Source organism: Nyctereutes procyonoides, unplaced genomic scaffold (assembly GCF_905146905.1).
Source record: "Nyctereutes procyonoides isolate TBG_1078 unplaced genomic scaffold, NYPRO_anot_genome, whole genome shotgun sequence".
NCBI classification, from domain to species: Eukaryota; Metazoa; Chordata; class Mammalia; order Carnivora; family Canidae; genus Nyctereutes; species Nyctereutes procyonoides.
The window spans coordinates 18026479-18042888 of record NW_026575037.1 but is presented as its reverse complement, the minus strand read 5'-3'; the positions used below and the strand labels follow the sequence as shown (position 1 = coordinate 18042888).

Here is a 16410-nt window from a genome sequence, read left to right as displayed (position 1 = left end):
GCCAGCTCTGCAAAAGTCTCTAAGCAGGAGCCCCTCTTAGAGCCCAGGTGAAGCCAAGGTGAGGTCACCTCACCAACAAGGTAACACAACCAGAAGTCTTACCCTTCCCCACTACTAAAGGGTCTAGTCTTTACAAGTTAGTACTTGTCATCTGTGAAGTCTCCTGAAGTTAAGACAGGTCTAGTGGTTTGGAGGCACATGGTTTTGATTCTGATAGGGGAAGGGGGATGACAAAGGTCCTTCAAGTGTCTGTATTCTTTAGGAACGGGTGTCCTCTGAAGTTTCTCCCAGTAACTGGGGCAGGACCCTACAATCCCCCTTTAGTTCCTAATTACTCATAATGGGTCTGTGGCATGGTAACAATTTATCACAGGTTTAAAAGCTGTTGGAGGCTATGAAAATTATGTTGCTAGGTGCATAGATACTGTTGAATAGGAACTATGTAATAACATATGTACATGTGTGCACACACATCACACGTCTAGCACTTCCAGAAAGATGCTGACAACTTAGTCGAAATGACAATGTAATAGAGAAGACATCTTTTGATGAGTAACCGTTCAGTCAGGGGTACAAACAGTAGGTGCTCTGGGTTAAATCGAAAGAGGGAATATTCAAAAGAGACTTCTGCAAGGAGATAGAAAATCAGCTAAATTTTTAGGCTGAATAGGAGTTGGAAAAGTAGAGAGGCTGGAGGGTGTGAACATGGTAGGACCAAAGGCATGGAGGTGCGAAAGCCCCATTTGTTCAGGATTTCATGATTTGCCAAGAGAACCAGTGGGAAGTAAAGATGGAAAAATATGGCAGAGCTGGAAAGGATGTGAGCCACTGCCTGCCCCAGCCCTGCCAAGCAATAGGTAATGGAAGACTGGGACCCTGCAATCCCACCTCGCCTCATTCCACGGATGAGTAACACCAAGGCATTCGTTATCCCAGGTCCCTCATCCTCTTACCCCTAGGGGGTCTGGGATTAGGCCTCAGCAAAGAGTTTGAAGGTAACATGCCAAGCTGGGGAGCTGTTGTGTAGGTCCTGCGAAAAGGGAGTGTTGTGGTTTTAGGATGAATGTCTTTACCACATGGATTCTCCGCATCCCTCCCCCATCTGTAGGATGCTATTTCACGGTGGATCTGAGAGAGATACACATCTTCTTCTCCTTTCACATACACCTACTCAGCAACAGCTCCCCAACCCCCGCCAACCATTGACTTCTTACACCCCACTTCTTTTGTAGTCAGACATCTGCAGGATGCCAGCCTGGTCAGGATAGCACATATTATCTGCTTGTGGGACAGAAGGAAACTCATTAGTCTGTTTAAAATTTGTACTTACACCTCTGGGGTTCTGGCCCAGTGCTCCTTGGCCCAAGCTCCTTTGTAAATACTAAGCATCTTTCTCCCCAGCAAGATTCCTTCCCTACAAAGGACATTGCTTCAGTTAATAAAATGCTGGTGAATGTTTTTGTGGAGGCACCTTTGAAGATTTGGTTAAATAAGAGGAACATATCACCAAGAAATGCTTCTTTTACCCCCCCCCCCCCGCCAAAAAAAGGCATAATAAGTCATAGGTCTTGGAGTTCTGAAACCAGAACATTCTAGGTTCAGATTTCACCTCTCCTGCATGTATACCAGGCCTAGTCATTAGTTCCTTGCTAGGTTGTTGTAATGATTAGAAGTAGTGTACATAAAGCATCTGGCTCACGGACACTCAGTAAAGGGCAGACGTTATTAATAACATCTCCATTTTATAGAAGTTCCTCCTCCTGAGGTGGGGGTTTGCTATGTTGTGCTGATTCCGTGAGATGGTTTTAAATTAAGAAGGCGGCTGCGGGTGGATGCTAACTCCTTCAAGCAGCATTCTCTGCAAGCAGTGACCACATGAGGCTGCCTGGCAGGGCCAGGCCCTGTGCAGACTCAAGCTCACAGTCACTGACAAGAAAAATCTTTTTATTTTTTACTTTGCTGAGAAGGTGATACTGAAAGCTTTCTTCCTTTGGGAAATCAATTTCACTGTGCTGTGGATCTCGGGAAGTGGGGTCATACTACTGCTTTTCTAAAAGGGAGACATATTTCTGTTTTTATTAATCATGGAGCTGACACAAGACTGGTAGGATTTGTAAAAGAAAATAACTTGTTTACTCTCCTTTTTGATGCACCCCCTGCCTTCCAGAAGTTAGGAGTCAAGAAGGGATTTTTTTTTATCTCCCAGTCCGGAAGCCATACCCTCTTCAGGCTTAAAATAAGCAGCCTCATGTCCTTGGAGACCTGATGTATCTGAATTTCAGGAATAAAAGGAATTCTCAGATTTGTGTCGGCTGTCATTTGGAAGGCAAAGTTACAAAGCCCACTATTGCCAAGAGTCCCTAAAATAGCCGTGCATGTAATTATGGGGCTAGACACTGCCTTGTCAGAAGCGTAAGAACGTGTCCTTTGAGTTGAATCCAGTATGAAGGACCATTGGTGTGGATGGTGAGAGGCTTTTATTCTACGCTGGGTTTCCTGACATACAGAGCGCAGCTCACCTTCACATAGTGAGATGCAATCAAAAGGTCAACATGAAATAGTTATGTTGGGTGAGAAGAGTGTTGGTATTAATGTTACCTGGTTTTATAAAATTATCTGCACAGTTTCTGTCAACAGTAGCCATTCCTCCTACTTCTGAATTTGAACACCTGTTTCCCTCTCTCCCTCTACCCCCCTACATATTTACATATATATGCATCTGTATTTGTATCTATCTATATCTGCATCTGCATGCGACCTTCTTACACACACCATTGTACGAAGTGAAGTGCAGCCTCGTGGAGTGCCGTGGTGGGGCAGCAGCTCCCTCCACGCAGGTGGGAGGCTGTAGAGAATTGGGGCCCAGTTTTTGCTTCTGCTGAGCGTTCTGCACCAATAACCAAGCCGCCTCTAGGGGGCAGCAGAACATCAACGAAAACTACTGTGCCTGGGGTTGTCAGGCTTTTCTGGCTCCTGGTCCAGGAGCTTCTAGGTCCAGGATGCAGCAGCAGACCTCCTCCCCCTTTCCCAGCAGAATGAATCCTCTTGGGCTTGCCCAGCTAGGGTCCGCTTGCCTCCCCTCATTTCCTTCTCCTCCAGACTCTTACACTCTCCTCGTCTACTTTGTACCATGTCATCGAGCTTAATGCCAGGACACATTTGCAATTGTTTTTTTTTTTTTTTGTTTTGTTTTGTTTTTGTTTTGTTTTGTTTTGTTTTTTAGTTACGATAGTCATACAGAGAGAGAGAGGCAGAGACACAGGCAGAGGGAGAAGCAGGCTCCATGCACCGGGAGCCCGACGTGGGATTCGATCCCGGGTCTCCAGGATCGCGCCCTGGGCCAAAGGCAGGCGCCAAACCGCTGCGCCACCCAGGGATCCCACTATTGTTTCACAAACAGCTATACCTGTCCTTTTTGGCAGGAACAATGTTTTTATGTCTCTGTGTTTCCCATAATGCCAGGCCTGCCCCGGAGGCCGCAGTAAATGCTTGACAGCAGATGGAGAATCCGGTAATCTGTAGTGAGTGCTTGATACATTTTTGCTAATTTAGTTGTCAAGATGGTCTTGTTCTTGCACAAGAGAAGGCATTTGATTTGCTTCACCTATTTCTGAAATGGCTACCTCCCCACGTGCTTTCTGGTTTGTTTTAGATGGGAGTGTAAGATGTAGGTGTAGTGGAAAGCATTAACTTCGGTGCCACAGTTGCAGGTGTGCATCGAGGCTCTTCCCCTTCCTGGTCATGTGCCTTGCTCAAGTTCACTCCCCAGCCTCGGTTTTCTCACCTACAAAATGGGCCTGTTTAAGCTGATCATATAATTTTACCTAAACTGGGGCACATTTGAGAGTGAAGGAGGATATTTAAAAATACCTATCCTATAGTTTTTTTAAAAAATATTTATTGACTGAGGAGTGGTTTTCATTTTTATTTTTGACTTGTCTGTAAAATTAGTCTATTCAAAAATGGTTCTCAAAATAACATTCCCTACAAAATAGTAAGATAATATATAAACAGGACAGATTGTAAACTGGTTGGCACGCTGGAACAGCAGGTGTAAACCATATGGTGCTTCAAAGAATCAAACCAAGCAATGTGTGTAAAGTGTGTAGTGCTGTGCCTGGAACACACTGCGTATCCAGGAAATGATGATTACATTTTTCCTTCCTGGAAAAAGGTTGGACAAAAAAGCACTCACCATAGACCAGCGGCCTATGGAGTTTTTTAAAAGGCTGCTGCCAGGAGGATATGCTCCTACCTCTCCAGATTCTACCGGGCCAAGGTGTGAATTTTGTCCAACCCCAGCTGGGAAATACCCATTGAAGAAGATGGTCCCACTTATATGTAGTCAGATGGCTGCTTCAGCAGTGGAGAGCATGCCCCCGGGACGCTGTGCATTTTGGTTAATAATCTGGTTGACCTGTGAACCCAGAACTCTTCACTTGTGAAGTCACTACTCCTTCTGGGCACCTTGCCTGGAAAGCTGCTGGAGCAACGGGTCTTGGCAACCCTGTTCTGCACCCAGCTCCTGTTATTTAGGAGCTTGATTGTGCTCAAGTATTGGGCTTACCATAAACATAATAGTTTGAGCTGTAAAATGCATACCTGTCTTGAAGGTTGGTGTCCCCACGTAACTGGAAGCTTAATTGCCGTTCTGTGCTTGGGTTTCCAGGGTTGGGAACACCCCTTTTAGCAACTGTAAATTCATGACTCCTCACCCTGCCTCGCATAAGTGTTATTTTGCTCTGGTAATGAGAGCTGTGGAGCCTTTGTGTGCTCCTGTGACCCAAAGCCCCTCAGAACCGAGGCTTGTGTTTCTGCTGGTTCCTCGTGTGTTGGAGAATTCAAGGAGTGCTCTTTGGCCTCCTGGAGTTAGGGAAGGATCTTCACGTGGTCACTCGCAATGTGTGACAGGAGGATCAAGGGCAGGAGCAGGTGGTAGTGAAGGGACAGCCCACTGCATGGCTCCTAATAGCTTCTTCTTTCTCTAGGTATGTGTACATTCCGGTAGGCGGGTCCCAGCATGGCCTGCTGGGGACACTGTTTTCCACCGCTGTGACGTTTGCATTTGTGAGCTTCTGGCATGGTGGCTATGACTACCTCTGGTGCTGGGCAGCACTCAACTGGCTGGGAGTCACCGTGGAGAATGTAGTCCAGAGGCTTGTGCGAACCCCGTGCATCCAGGACAGCGTGGTGAGCAGGGTCCTTGCTCCTTTGGTGGGGGACAGCTGAGCTAGGTGGGTTAGGTTTGGGAAGGAAAGTGGTCATCAGATTTCACCCTCAATATGGGCCATTCCTGCCAGATTGATTCAAAGAGCATGTGCCCAGAGGTAGCAGGTTTTTTTTTTTCCCACATAAGTGTTTTAACTCTAAAAGCAACGCATGCCTATCATACAAAACTAAGAAGATTCACCCAAGAGGAAAAGAAAAATACCTCTTCAACAAAAGCCATGACTCACAACTATTCTAACTTTTTTTTCTTTATGCACACATGTATAACATTTAAAACAAATGCTATTATTCCAGAGATATAATTATATCGGCACTGCCTTTCTATGTCACCAAACCCATTTCTAACAACCCTTTTTAATGCTACGTAGAATTCTATTATGTGGCCATGCCATCGTTTATTTCATTAATCTTCTGCTATTGGCAATCATGTCATTCAAATTTTTTGCAGTTGTCAATCAAAATTGAGATGAGTATCATAACCAGGATGAATTCTCGTATGTAAAATTGCTAACTTAAAGGCTTTTCTCACCTTTTTTTGCGGGCCTACTGCTTAACTCTTCCTTAACTGCCGTGCAGACAAGGTGTGCAAATTTACATTCCTACCAACAAGCGCATGGGGATGCCCTTGCCAATACTGAGTAGTCAGCACTACTGTATTTTTAATATTGGCTAATTTTATAGGGATTGTTACTATTGCATAAAAAACAGCTAAGTGCTTAAGATACATTCCAATTCCACAGGAAAATGATTTGGAAAATGAGGCACTTTACACACATATTTTACACAGATGTTTAACATAGAAAAAGTGATATACAGTGTATTAGAATCTTGTAGGAAATCATCAGTTCTGAATATGCAGCAGTATTCTGATAACCCTGAAAAAAGTGGCTAAAAAGAAATATTCTGTCATCAGTGTTCATGGCAGGCAATAAAACACAAGAAATCTGAGCAGTGATTAATGTGCCTAAACTCCCCCAGTATATGGAACTAACGCAAATATGTTTCAGAAACCCAACACCACCAAATAGAATACGTTTGGGTTTTTTCTTATATAGTTATAGCAAAAGTGGACAGTTATTTCAATAAAAACTGACACAAAGCACATAGAAAAATAACACATCTAAAGGAATTTAAATATGCTCATGTATGTTTAAAGATAAATATTTTATTCAGTAGTAGTACCCAGCAATCAGCAGGAAAGAAATGTCAGTGAGTCCTAATAGAGAATGGAATTTCAATGAAAGTCATGGTGTTGGAATCCAAAGAAAAACCATAAAAGGTGGTATCATCGAGGTTTCAATCTCTGTCTTCAAATCTGAAAGTCTTTCACACTGAAACCCAATTATGATCTGTGAAAGCCAGAGAATTCTTTCCAGCGTAGGCTAAGGCCCTGTAACACATCTCCCTGCTCCTTCACGAAGGGTCTAAAATTAACCTTGAACTTAATGCTACACACCGCTCTCTAGATTGTGAGCCATGGCTTATGTTATTGATGAATTTTAAAAGTCCAAAATGTTAAAGGAGTAACCCAAACCGTGTTGTGTAGCAGCCTATGGCTTGTTAATTTTGGTTAAAAATGAAGACACTTACAGGATGAAGCGCTTGAATGTCTACTCTGCTTTTTCACAGCTCATGCTAGGCCCCTCACATGTTTACCTCATTTGAGCTCCCATCCACAAGTCAGACACCTAAGTGTGTGGTAATTTTTGAGTATGCAGTTTTTGGTAAGATGTATGCCTTGTGTATATTATGAATGTGGTATGTAGTAGGCATATTTACTGAGCAAGAACATATTTTGTAAAACCTGTTATATCACCTTCCATCCTGACAGCTTGGGCGTTGGTTATGGCTGTGTAGATGAAGAGCTCCTTAAGTATGAGATCAGGATCCCATTGCTATTTCTATCCCCAGTGGTTAGCTCAGTGTCTGAGTTAGCCACAGTGTTAAGTCAGGGCGCAGTTGGGTTGATTCTTTGGTTGTTCTTCCACTTGTCCACCCAGAGACTACCCCCCCACCCCACCCAATTACTCTGTTTCTTACACAGTTCAGCATAGATCCTGGTTTCCTTCAGAAAAATAGGACTGGCATTCCAGATTTGTGGGACCTTTTGAATAAACTGTTTCCCCACCTTGGTTACTCTCCTTCCCCCTCTTTTCATGAATCCAGTCCCCATTCTTTTGTCAAAATCCAAATGAAGACTTAGTGCCTCCTTAGTACCTAAATTCCTCTGACGTTAATTTCCACAATTGATCTGATAGTATCCTTACAATATGAGTTTACCCACTGGCTGCTCATACACTCTCTCCATGGCTTTCATCCTTCATCTGTTTTTTTTTTTTTTAAAGATAGATTGGAAGATACCTGAGGATGATCATATCTTTTCCTGTATCTTTTTCATCTTCATCCTCAAAGCTTTGTCTCAAGCACAAAGTACACTAGGATGTCTCAGTGTTGATAGAATGGCAGTTGAACATTCATCAGAAGATTAATCAGAGCCAAGTGTTGTAGGAGGCCTCCTGATGTTCTAGGCAGGGCTGTCTAATCGAACCTTCTGCAGGAATGGAAATGACCAATACAGGAGTCACAAACCACACTGAGCCCTTGAAATGTGGCTAGTGTCACCAAGAAACTTTTTAAATTTATGTAGTTTTAATTAATTTGAATCTAAGCAGTTGCCATGTGGCCAGGGGCTTCCATTTTGAGCAGTGCAATTCTAGAACATACCTCCATCTAGAAAAAAATTAAAAGAATGTAGAGTGTGACTATAATTTTAAGTGATGTTCATTAATAATGAGGTACCTCGTATATCCAATGGCTACTGAACTGTTCCTCTTGTGTATGTCACGGATATCTCAGACTGAGCTCATGTACCCCTCCCTGAATAATTCCACCTCGCTCCTGATTTCCTCTAGCATTCTCTATTTCTAGAAAAGTCATCCCCTATCTACTCAAGGCCAAAACCATCAAGTTTCCCTTTGTACTCTCTCCTCCTCAGTTCTACCTGTATGGTCTATATTTTATTTCCTAGGTAGTTCTTAATTTTTAAAAAATTGTTTCCATTTCTGCTAACTCATCCTAATCTAACTCTTCTTATTTCTTGCCTGGGCTACCAAATAGTTTCTAACTAGTCTCCCTGCCTCCATGTTTGCCTTCTTCGATTCATTATCCTCATAGGGCTGAGTGATGTTTCTCAATAAAAACCTAACCATATTGTTATCCTTCTTAAAATCCTCAGTGGTATCCCATTATTTTAGGACTAAGCCCACAATATTTAAGAGGACCCATGAGGCTCTCTGCCTGGTCTTGAAACGTCTCCCTATCCTCTATGCTCCCACCTCCCCCCCACACACACACTTCCCACTCTGTTTTTCCTTCTCTTCATTTGCACGCTTGGCCCCTCTAGCCTCCGAACCCCCCCCCCCAACACACACACAGGCTCGCCCATCTCCTAGGATGCTCTCTCTCTTCTCCCTCCACCTCTGTTCATCCTTCAGATGGCCGTTTGAGTGACACCTTGTTTGTGTGTCTCGTGTTGACCCTGCTGCCCCACCCCCCCCCAAGTCAGTCAGGTCCTGATGAATAACTCCTCTTGGGCACCTTGTAGGTGATCTCTTCTGTTGTACTTACCATAGTTGCAGTGAAATAGTTTTATGCAATAACTTGCTTAATCCTTATCTCTTTCACTGAGCTGTAAGCCTCATGAAGTCAGAGATGTTTCCTTGGCATGTATCACAATGCCTGGCACAGAGTCAGCGGGCAGTAAATACTTGTTAAATGAATGAATGAAGATTTTCTGACTTCACTGAGGGCAGTATAAGAGGAAGTCGGCTCATATAGCTGCATGAAGACTATAGATTGACTATTGGAAGAACTTCCTAAGGCTGAGGCTTATTGAGCATTACACAGGGAGATCAATTTTTCCCCCATAGCAACATAGATAGTAATTGATCTAGTGATGGCAAAATGCTATTTTAATGCTCAGTGAACAAAACATACATAGGAAAGAAAGGGATGGGGAGGAATTAGCCTGTCTGGTACCCTGCTGCTTTATGAGGAGGGGCGGGGATTATTCCTTGTGGCTCACTGGGGCAGAGCTGTAGGAAGCTGACAAAAGGTACTTTCATGAAGTTCCCAAGCCAGGTGGGCAAAGAGGAAAGAGGAGTGACTTCTGAAGCAACACGCTTTTTCTCTCTATGGGCACTCTCTTGGGGGGCTAGAATTTGTGTTCAGCATTGAAATCTTTTAATAAATGGAAACATTTTGAAGCATCAGTAGAATGACATTACTTCTTGCCAATTCTCTATGTGTTCTCTCCTTTGAAGGAAGATACCTTCAGGCTGCTTGTCAGTTATTGCTACAAAAGGAGAATCGACATCCCAAGCAGTTCACCCACCCCAACCTCTGACGTTCTTTTCATTGAATAATTTCAGTATGTCCTCCTCCCCCAGCCCTTGTCTCCTCTCTTTGCCCCTGAAAGTATCCTGTTGAGCTGATTTATATCATTTCTGAAGCAGTAAAATTTCTATTTATAGACTTATTGAGGAAAGGTGCCTCCAATGACAATCAGAGAGGGTCAGTCCAATGGTTCTGGGAGGGATCTGAGGCTCTTGGTGTGTCAGAAAGAGTGCAAAGACCATGGCTCTGTGGCGACATCCATTCAGTTTATCTGCTATATTGGTCAGTTTGACTTTGAAGACATAGGTACAAAAATCCCATGAGTTTGAGAGATCAGTCAATTTAAAATTGATCAGTCAATTGTTATCGAATTATCGACATGATCCAACCAATGCTTATTTAGTTCTCTGGAATCCTAACCCACCAATTAGTGGGATATGCATGTCAGTTGGCCTGATAAGAAAAGCTTTCACTTGAGGTCTGTGACTCCAGCCCCAGCTAACTCACTGAAGGATTACAAAGCAAACTAGTCTAAGAAGAGTAGTTCTGTTTGACAATGACTCATGATCTATTTCTCTACTGCTTGGCTTGATTCAACAAATGGAGATCAAGTACTTATTTTAGCTAAGCCATTTTCTCAAGACTGGAAGCCTTCCTAGAATTGGCTATTTAGGCAGAATCAGTCTGGTTCTTCATTTCTTAATTTGCTCACTTAGGGAAAAAACATTTTCAGTACCCTATGTGGGAGACACATTGCAGAGCCCTGGGGAACTCTGAGTGAAAGACATGGTCCCTCCCTCCTAATTCCCTCCTGATTCCTTTTCCCTTCCCTCCTAATTCCTTTTCCCTTCCTCCCTCCTAATTCCTTTTCCTCCCTCCTAATTCCCTTTCCCTTCCCTTCCCTCCCTCCCTTTCTTCTCTCTCTCTCTCTCTCTCATTGTTTCAGTGCCTGTAGTGTACTAGTCTATCATTGTATAATGGTAGAGGCTATTATTAGTCAGTTCCCTCCAAGAGCAAGGTATTTTGTGTAGCTTCTCAGGATAATCATCTTTGTGGTATCTGCTTTGGAATAAAGAGGCAATAAAAGCATGGAATGAGAGTTTTTTCTCTATGAATAGTTAAGTGATCTGTATTTTTAAAAACCAGTCTTTTTCTTCATAAACTTCATGAATACTGATTGGCCTAACCCTCCTAGGCATTGCTTAGAAGAAAGGTCCAGGGTAGAGATAGATATGTGGGAGCATGTAGGTATTTTGGAGCCCTGGATGTGTTTGAGACTTTCCAGAGAGAGTGTAGAAAGAGAAGAAAAGGTGGCGGCCCAGGACTGATTCTGAGGAACACCAACATTTAAAAGTTGGGTGGAAGAGAAGGGGCCAAAAGGAGGAGGAAAATCTAGACAGTGATTTCACAGAAACCAAGAAAAAGGGTATTTCATGGAGGGAGTGGTCAATGGTGGTAATGCCATGGATAAGGTAAGGTGAGGTTAAAGAATGGTTATGTCTCCAGGCCGGGGTGCTAACAGTAGGAGGAAGGAGCCGTGAGGCATCTTCCCTGTGCCATAGGGGAGACCATGGCTCAGCTGGAGATGCAAGACATGTGCATATCAATTGAGGACCAGTGTAAGGCATTATGTACAGAGAGACCAGAATGAGTTGACGGAGGCAGCCGATGTTCATGAGGGGTGGTGGTGAGTGTGAGCTAAGTTTTTAGGAATGGTTTATTTAAAGAGCTGGGCTTGAGTAGGACTCTGAAGAATGAAGAGTGGGGCTTGGATAGGTCAGTAGAGAGAAGACAGGCATTCCAGGTTGGGAGAATAGAACACATACAGCCTGAAGTCAGGAATAGGGTTGCCATGGAGGTGAGGAGGCAGACATGATAAGCGAGGGGTTTTCATTCAGGAGAATGGAGGAAAGGAAGCTAGAGAAGCCAAATGGTTTCCCATAAAAGGGATTTGAATGCCAAACTTAGAAATATAGAAATGCAAACCATTTAACCAAACAGGAGAGCATTAAATTAACGTATTAATCCCACACATCAAATTAGCCTGTTGTGCCAGCTTGTTAGCACTCACCCGAGTCTCTCCGTCTGGAAAAAGCAATGCATGTTGTTGTGAACAGTGTGTTCCTTGGTGGATGACGACCTGTTGGTGCCCCCTCCACTGTCTCCCACTCCGAAGGATCATTAACAATGCAGGAAGCACACTGTGCAATTCACTGCTTACACATTTTCTTCTCTGTGGGAATCTGAACCTAAGCCTTAACCCCTCTGGTCTTCTAGGTGGAATGTGGCAAATAATTCCATCTTTTAGTCAAATACGTTCAGCATTTTCACAGGTTCTTTTAAACTTGCCATTAGTGAGTCTGCTGTCTGGGAGAGAGAAGGCTTTGACTTAGAGCCAGTTTCCAGTTATTCATGGCCTGGTGAGCTTCCCCTCACCCCCACCCCGCGGTCTGGCCTGCTCTTGGACTTCTGTGGCCTTCCTCGCCCCTGTCAGGCTCAAGCAAGGAGAGAGCTGCCCTCTCATCATCACTGCTGTCACGGCCCTCCCGATCTTTCTTCCTGTCAAGTGCACAGCGCAGTGTCTCCACCTTGGGAATTGTAACCTCGGGAAGGGATGTGAAGCCAAAGATGAGATCGATCACTTGAATGTCAGTGGTTGAAACGGGCTTTTTCAGGTGGCTTGTGGGATTAGATTTATTCCTCGAGGGTCCTCGATTCCCACTTCTATAGAACAGATGAGTGGTGGCTACTCCACTCACAGCCTAGAGCCCGGCAGCTCTCTGTAGATGAGCTTAGGAAACAGCAAAATCTTACTGTGTCCGTGCTGAAGCTTTGCATGTGTCTTTCCAAATCTGGCTCTCTCTTCCTCCCAGAAAACCCACTACTGAGGGTAGCAGAGCTTGAGTTTCCAGTGTTCCTATTATCAATAGAATTGGTATCTATCAATAGAAAGATGAAATTAGCCCCCCTTTCCCCAAAATAATATGTGCATACTTAGAGCAACATATTTTTACAATATGTATTTATTTACAATGTATATTTATGTATTGTGTACAATGAATATTATGTACATATGCTGTAACTGTGCATGGTATATATATGTATATATGTATATATGTATATATGTATATGTGATATATACATACATATGTGTATATATATGTTTGTGTGTGTTCATTTTTTAAAGCTCTGAGAAGTCAGAGATGTTCAGGACTTTCAAAATATCTCACATTCCTCCCAAGGCCTAGAAATAAACACTGCTTTAAAAAGCCTATGGAGCAGCTGCTGGCCTCATTTGAGATGAGCTGAGTTGGTATCAATGTACTTGTGATTGCCAGGATGTATTGAAACACACAGTTTAAGGGAGCTTTTGATTTTTCCTCTGGTCTCAACCCTATAGTCCACTCCCGGGAGGCTAGAGTAAGTGCTGGAATGGCCACTGTCTATCCCCTGAAGGGGTGGCAGGAAAGAGTATGATAAAAGTGCAGGACATCTATCAAGCTGACTATGCCACCATGGAAAGTAATGGTTTTGAAATAATTTCGCTGTGAAGAAAGATGGAAAGGAATAAAGAATAATAGACATAACAAAAATTTATTTTTATTTGAAGATATGTTCAGACACAGAGAAGTGCATAGAAGGTTACACACTAAAATGCTAATGATGGTTATTAGCTTTTTTACTGATTTGCGATACTATTTTCTTGGGTTTACTCATTTATAATTTTAGCCTTTTCTACAGCAAATATGTGTTGTTTTCTAATTAAAAGTTCTTGAGAGAAAAGGGAACAGGATGGATCCATCCTCAGGAGGCTTTGCTTAGCTGACAGTAAACGCTTGATTCGTGTTAGAAATGGAAGGACTAGATTCACATGGGGCTGTGGTAGCTGCCACTCTTTGCCAGGGAGGAAACTGCACCAGATCCTGCACCAGGATCTTTCACATTTGTTATTTTATTTAAGCATCACAACAACCATGCAGGGCAGGTGTTCCTTGTCTCCATTTTTACAGATGAGGGTGTGTGGTTTGTGCAGAAACACATGGTTAGTTCAATTAGAAAGGAGTTATACATAATTTATTCTAAGCTTCCTTGTTAGATAAGAGACGTCTGCTTTGATAAGCCTTATGCACTTATTCATTCACTTCTGCTCTTCTTGCTGCTTGTGTACATTTGGCATTAGATTTTTTTTTTTAACCAGCAAAAATGGGTTTCTTCGGGAATAACAGAGTTACAATTCAAGACAAGTAAGCTACGGCAAAACCATTTGACATTAGACTGACATTCCAGCTCTGAGTTCTTGGACAGCTTGTGTTTCAGTTGTGGCTTCACTCCTCTATCCTGTCTATGGAAAAATTGGTCCAAGTGAAGTGGGGATGCTCACAAAAGCACTACCCAATTATGTCATGTGGTTTCAATAGTAGCTTTGTAGGTAAGTACTATCATCATCCCTGCTTTTCAGTGGGAAAGAATGGAAACCCAGAAACTTTAAGAAATATGTGTTCATGGGTCAGAAGTCAGATCTTACTGCAAAGCTTCCTTGAGATAAATGAATCTTTGGTCTCCATTCCTCGTGCACATACGTCCTTCTCCTCAGCAACAGCTTTTAATTCTCTTAGTTGTTTCTGACACCTGCCTCTGCCTTTCTAAAGTATATTCTCTTATTTCCTCACTTATGAATCATAAATATTAACTGCCTCCTCCCTGAGGTTCGCATCTGAGACCCACTCCCGACTTCTTGTTCTAATATAATAGCATCTCTATTTTCGGCTTAAATCAACACTTGATGTTTACCTTATTACCACTATGTTAAGTGTGGCTCACTGCCAAGCCAGTAAATATACTATAATTGAATTTCCTTTTCAGTCAACTGTTTCTCCACCTCAGATTAAGAATCACCTTGCCTCTTTCTCTTTGACTCATAGTTTACTATCACCTCTTCTTTCCAAACTCCCCAGTAAAATTGAAAAATCCCTCAAGAGTGTTTTCCATGTAGTCAGATGTGTTTCGTAGTATGTCTATCTCTTCTTTTCCTGGAGGACCTCTCCTGAAACCCTTCCATCCTCCTGTCCCATCTGGATCATTTCCCTTTAGAAATGCGGTACAGACCTTGTGTTTCCCAAACTGTCTTTATTCTACCCTTACATTTGATTGCTTATCTGAGCATTGAATTTTAAGGTTGAAAGGTAATTCCTCCTGAAAAGTTTGCAGCTCTAATTTGCCTTCTAGTTTTTTGTTTTACTCTTGAGAAATGCCATTTTGATTTTTGATTCTTTGTATGTAATCTGTTTTTCTCTCCAAAAAGTTAATGAAAACATCTCTGGTATTATGAAATGCCACTGTACCTGCTGTCCCCAAGTTTAGAATCACTCTAATGCAGTTTATTGATTTAAAAAAACCCTGTTGTCACCTTTATTTATCATGGAGGGATGGGGGACAGAAAAAGGGGAAACCCCAGGGTCTGTATGACCATTACCCAGATTTAAAAAAATTTTTTTTCTTATACCCAGTGCTCATTATGTCACATGCCCTCCTTAAATGCCCATCATCCAGTTACCCCCTCCCCCACCCTCATTTCCTAGATTTTTAATTGACCCTCCTGGTTTCTTTCTCCATGGTTTACTGTTGCCATCTGTGGTATATGGTGCCTCTAATGGCTAGGCCTTCTGGGGATCTGGTGAATGAATGACTCTCCTCTCTTTGATATCTACTATCCAAGTGTCTCCGTGCTGCTAATTCCTTCATCTGCTTTCTATTTGACAAAAATGGATTGCTTTTACTCACTTGCTTTTCACTTCTATTCCATTCCTTGCCTGTGGATTTATACCTTTTCAAATGTTTACTCGCTTTTTAATGGGGTTTTGAAGAGAGCAGAGATAGCTAATCTACTGTGTTTAACTGGATGTCAAGAACAGTTTTCTTTGCTGTTGGCCAAATCATTTTGGAATGCTTTACCTGTTCGTCAGTTTTAAAGATTTCATTTTATTTCTTTATTGTTTATTTGAGAGAGAGTGAGAGAGAGAGAACAAGAGAGAGAGTGCATGAGAGCACGAGCAGGGGAAGGGAGGGGCAGGAGGAGAGGGAGAAGCCAACCTCCAGCTGAACAAGGAGGCTGGCTTGGTGCTGGATCCCAGGACCCTGGGATCATGACCTGAGCCGAAGGCAGATGCTTAACTGACTGAGCCAGGCAGGTGCCCCATGTCACTTTTAAATGTTTAAATATCAGGTTTGCTTAGAAACAGGCCTTGCCCTAAGCTCTTGGTTTTGTGTTTGACCAGGATGTAGCTGAGGCCACTGTCACATTTTAGGCTTATTTAATAGTCTCAAGGGACCTCAGTACTACTTAGATAAGGAGGCTCCCAGTGCCATGAACACTGGGTGTGATGGTCATCTAGCTTCTATCTTCCCACCCATATGCCTTGACTCCTTACTTAGGGGATATAGCCAGGGTCTAAGGTCATTAAGTGGAAAAATCCCTAGATTTCCTTTTTTTATTTTTTAATTTATGAAGTCATTCATGATAATATGTTCTTAAAAAAAAACAAGAAGACTGGACTCCTTTAAGGCAGTCATCCCTCTCCAACCCCAACAAACACACCTTGTTCTCTTTTCTTCCATGAGCATAACTTATTAGCCTTCCATGCATACCTTTACTACTGTGTGTGTGTTATAATAAATATGTAAATATTCTAAAAATTGTGCTTTTTTCTGCCTCATGGTATGTTTTGAAGATGTTTCTATATTAGTGTATGTAGATCTGCATAATTGGACGTGGTATGGATATATAAT

At 42.6% G+C, this 16410-nt stretch overlaps 1 protein-coding gene across 5 annotated transcripts in view; it reads left to right on the top strand.

Annotated features, from left to right (window-relative positions):
• Positions 1–16410, top strand: part of HHAT (hedgehog acyltransferase) — a 317033-nt gene that overhangs the window by 235566 nt on the left and 65057 nt on the right. For all 5 annotated transcript variants that reach the window (XM_055319514.1, XM_055319515.1, XM_055319513.1 and 2 more), the window contains one exon: positions 4989–5190. In XM_055319514.1, coding sequence (XP_055175489.1) covers positions 4989–5190 — 202 coding nt within the window. The remainder of the gene's footprint in view (positions 1–4988; positions 5191–16410) is intronic.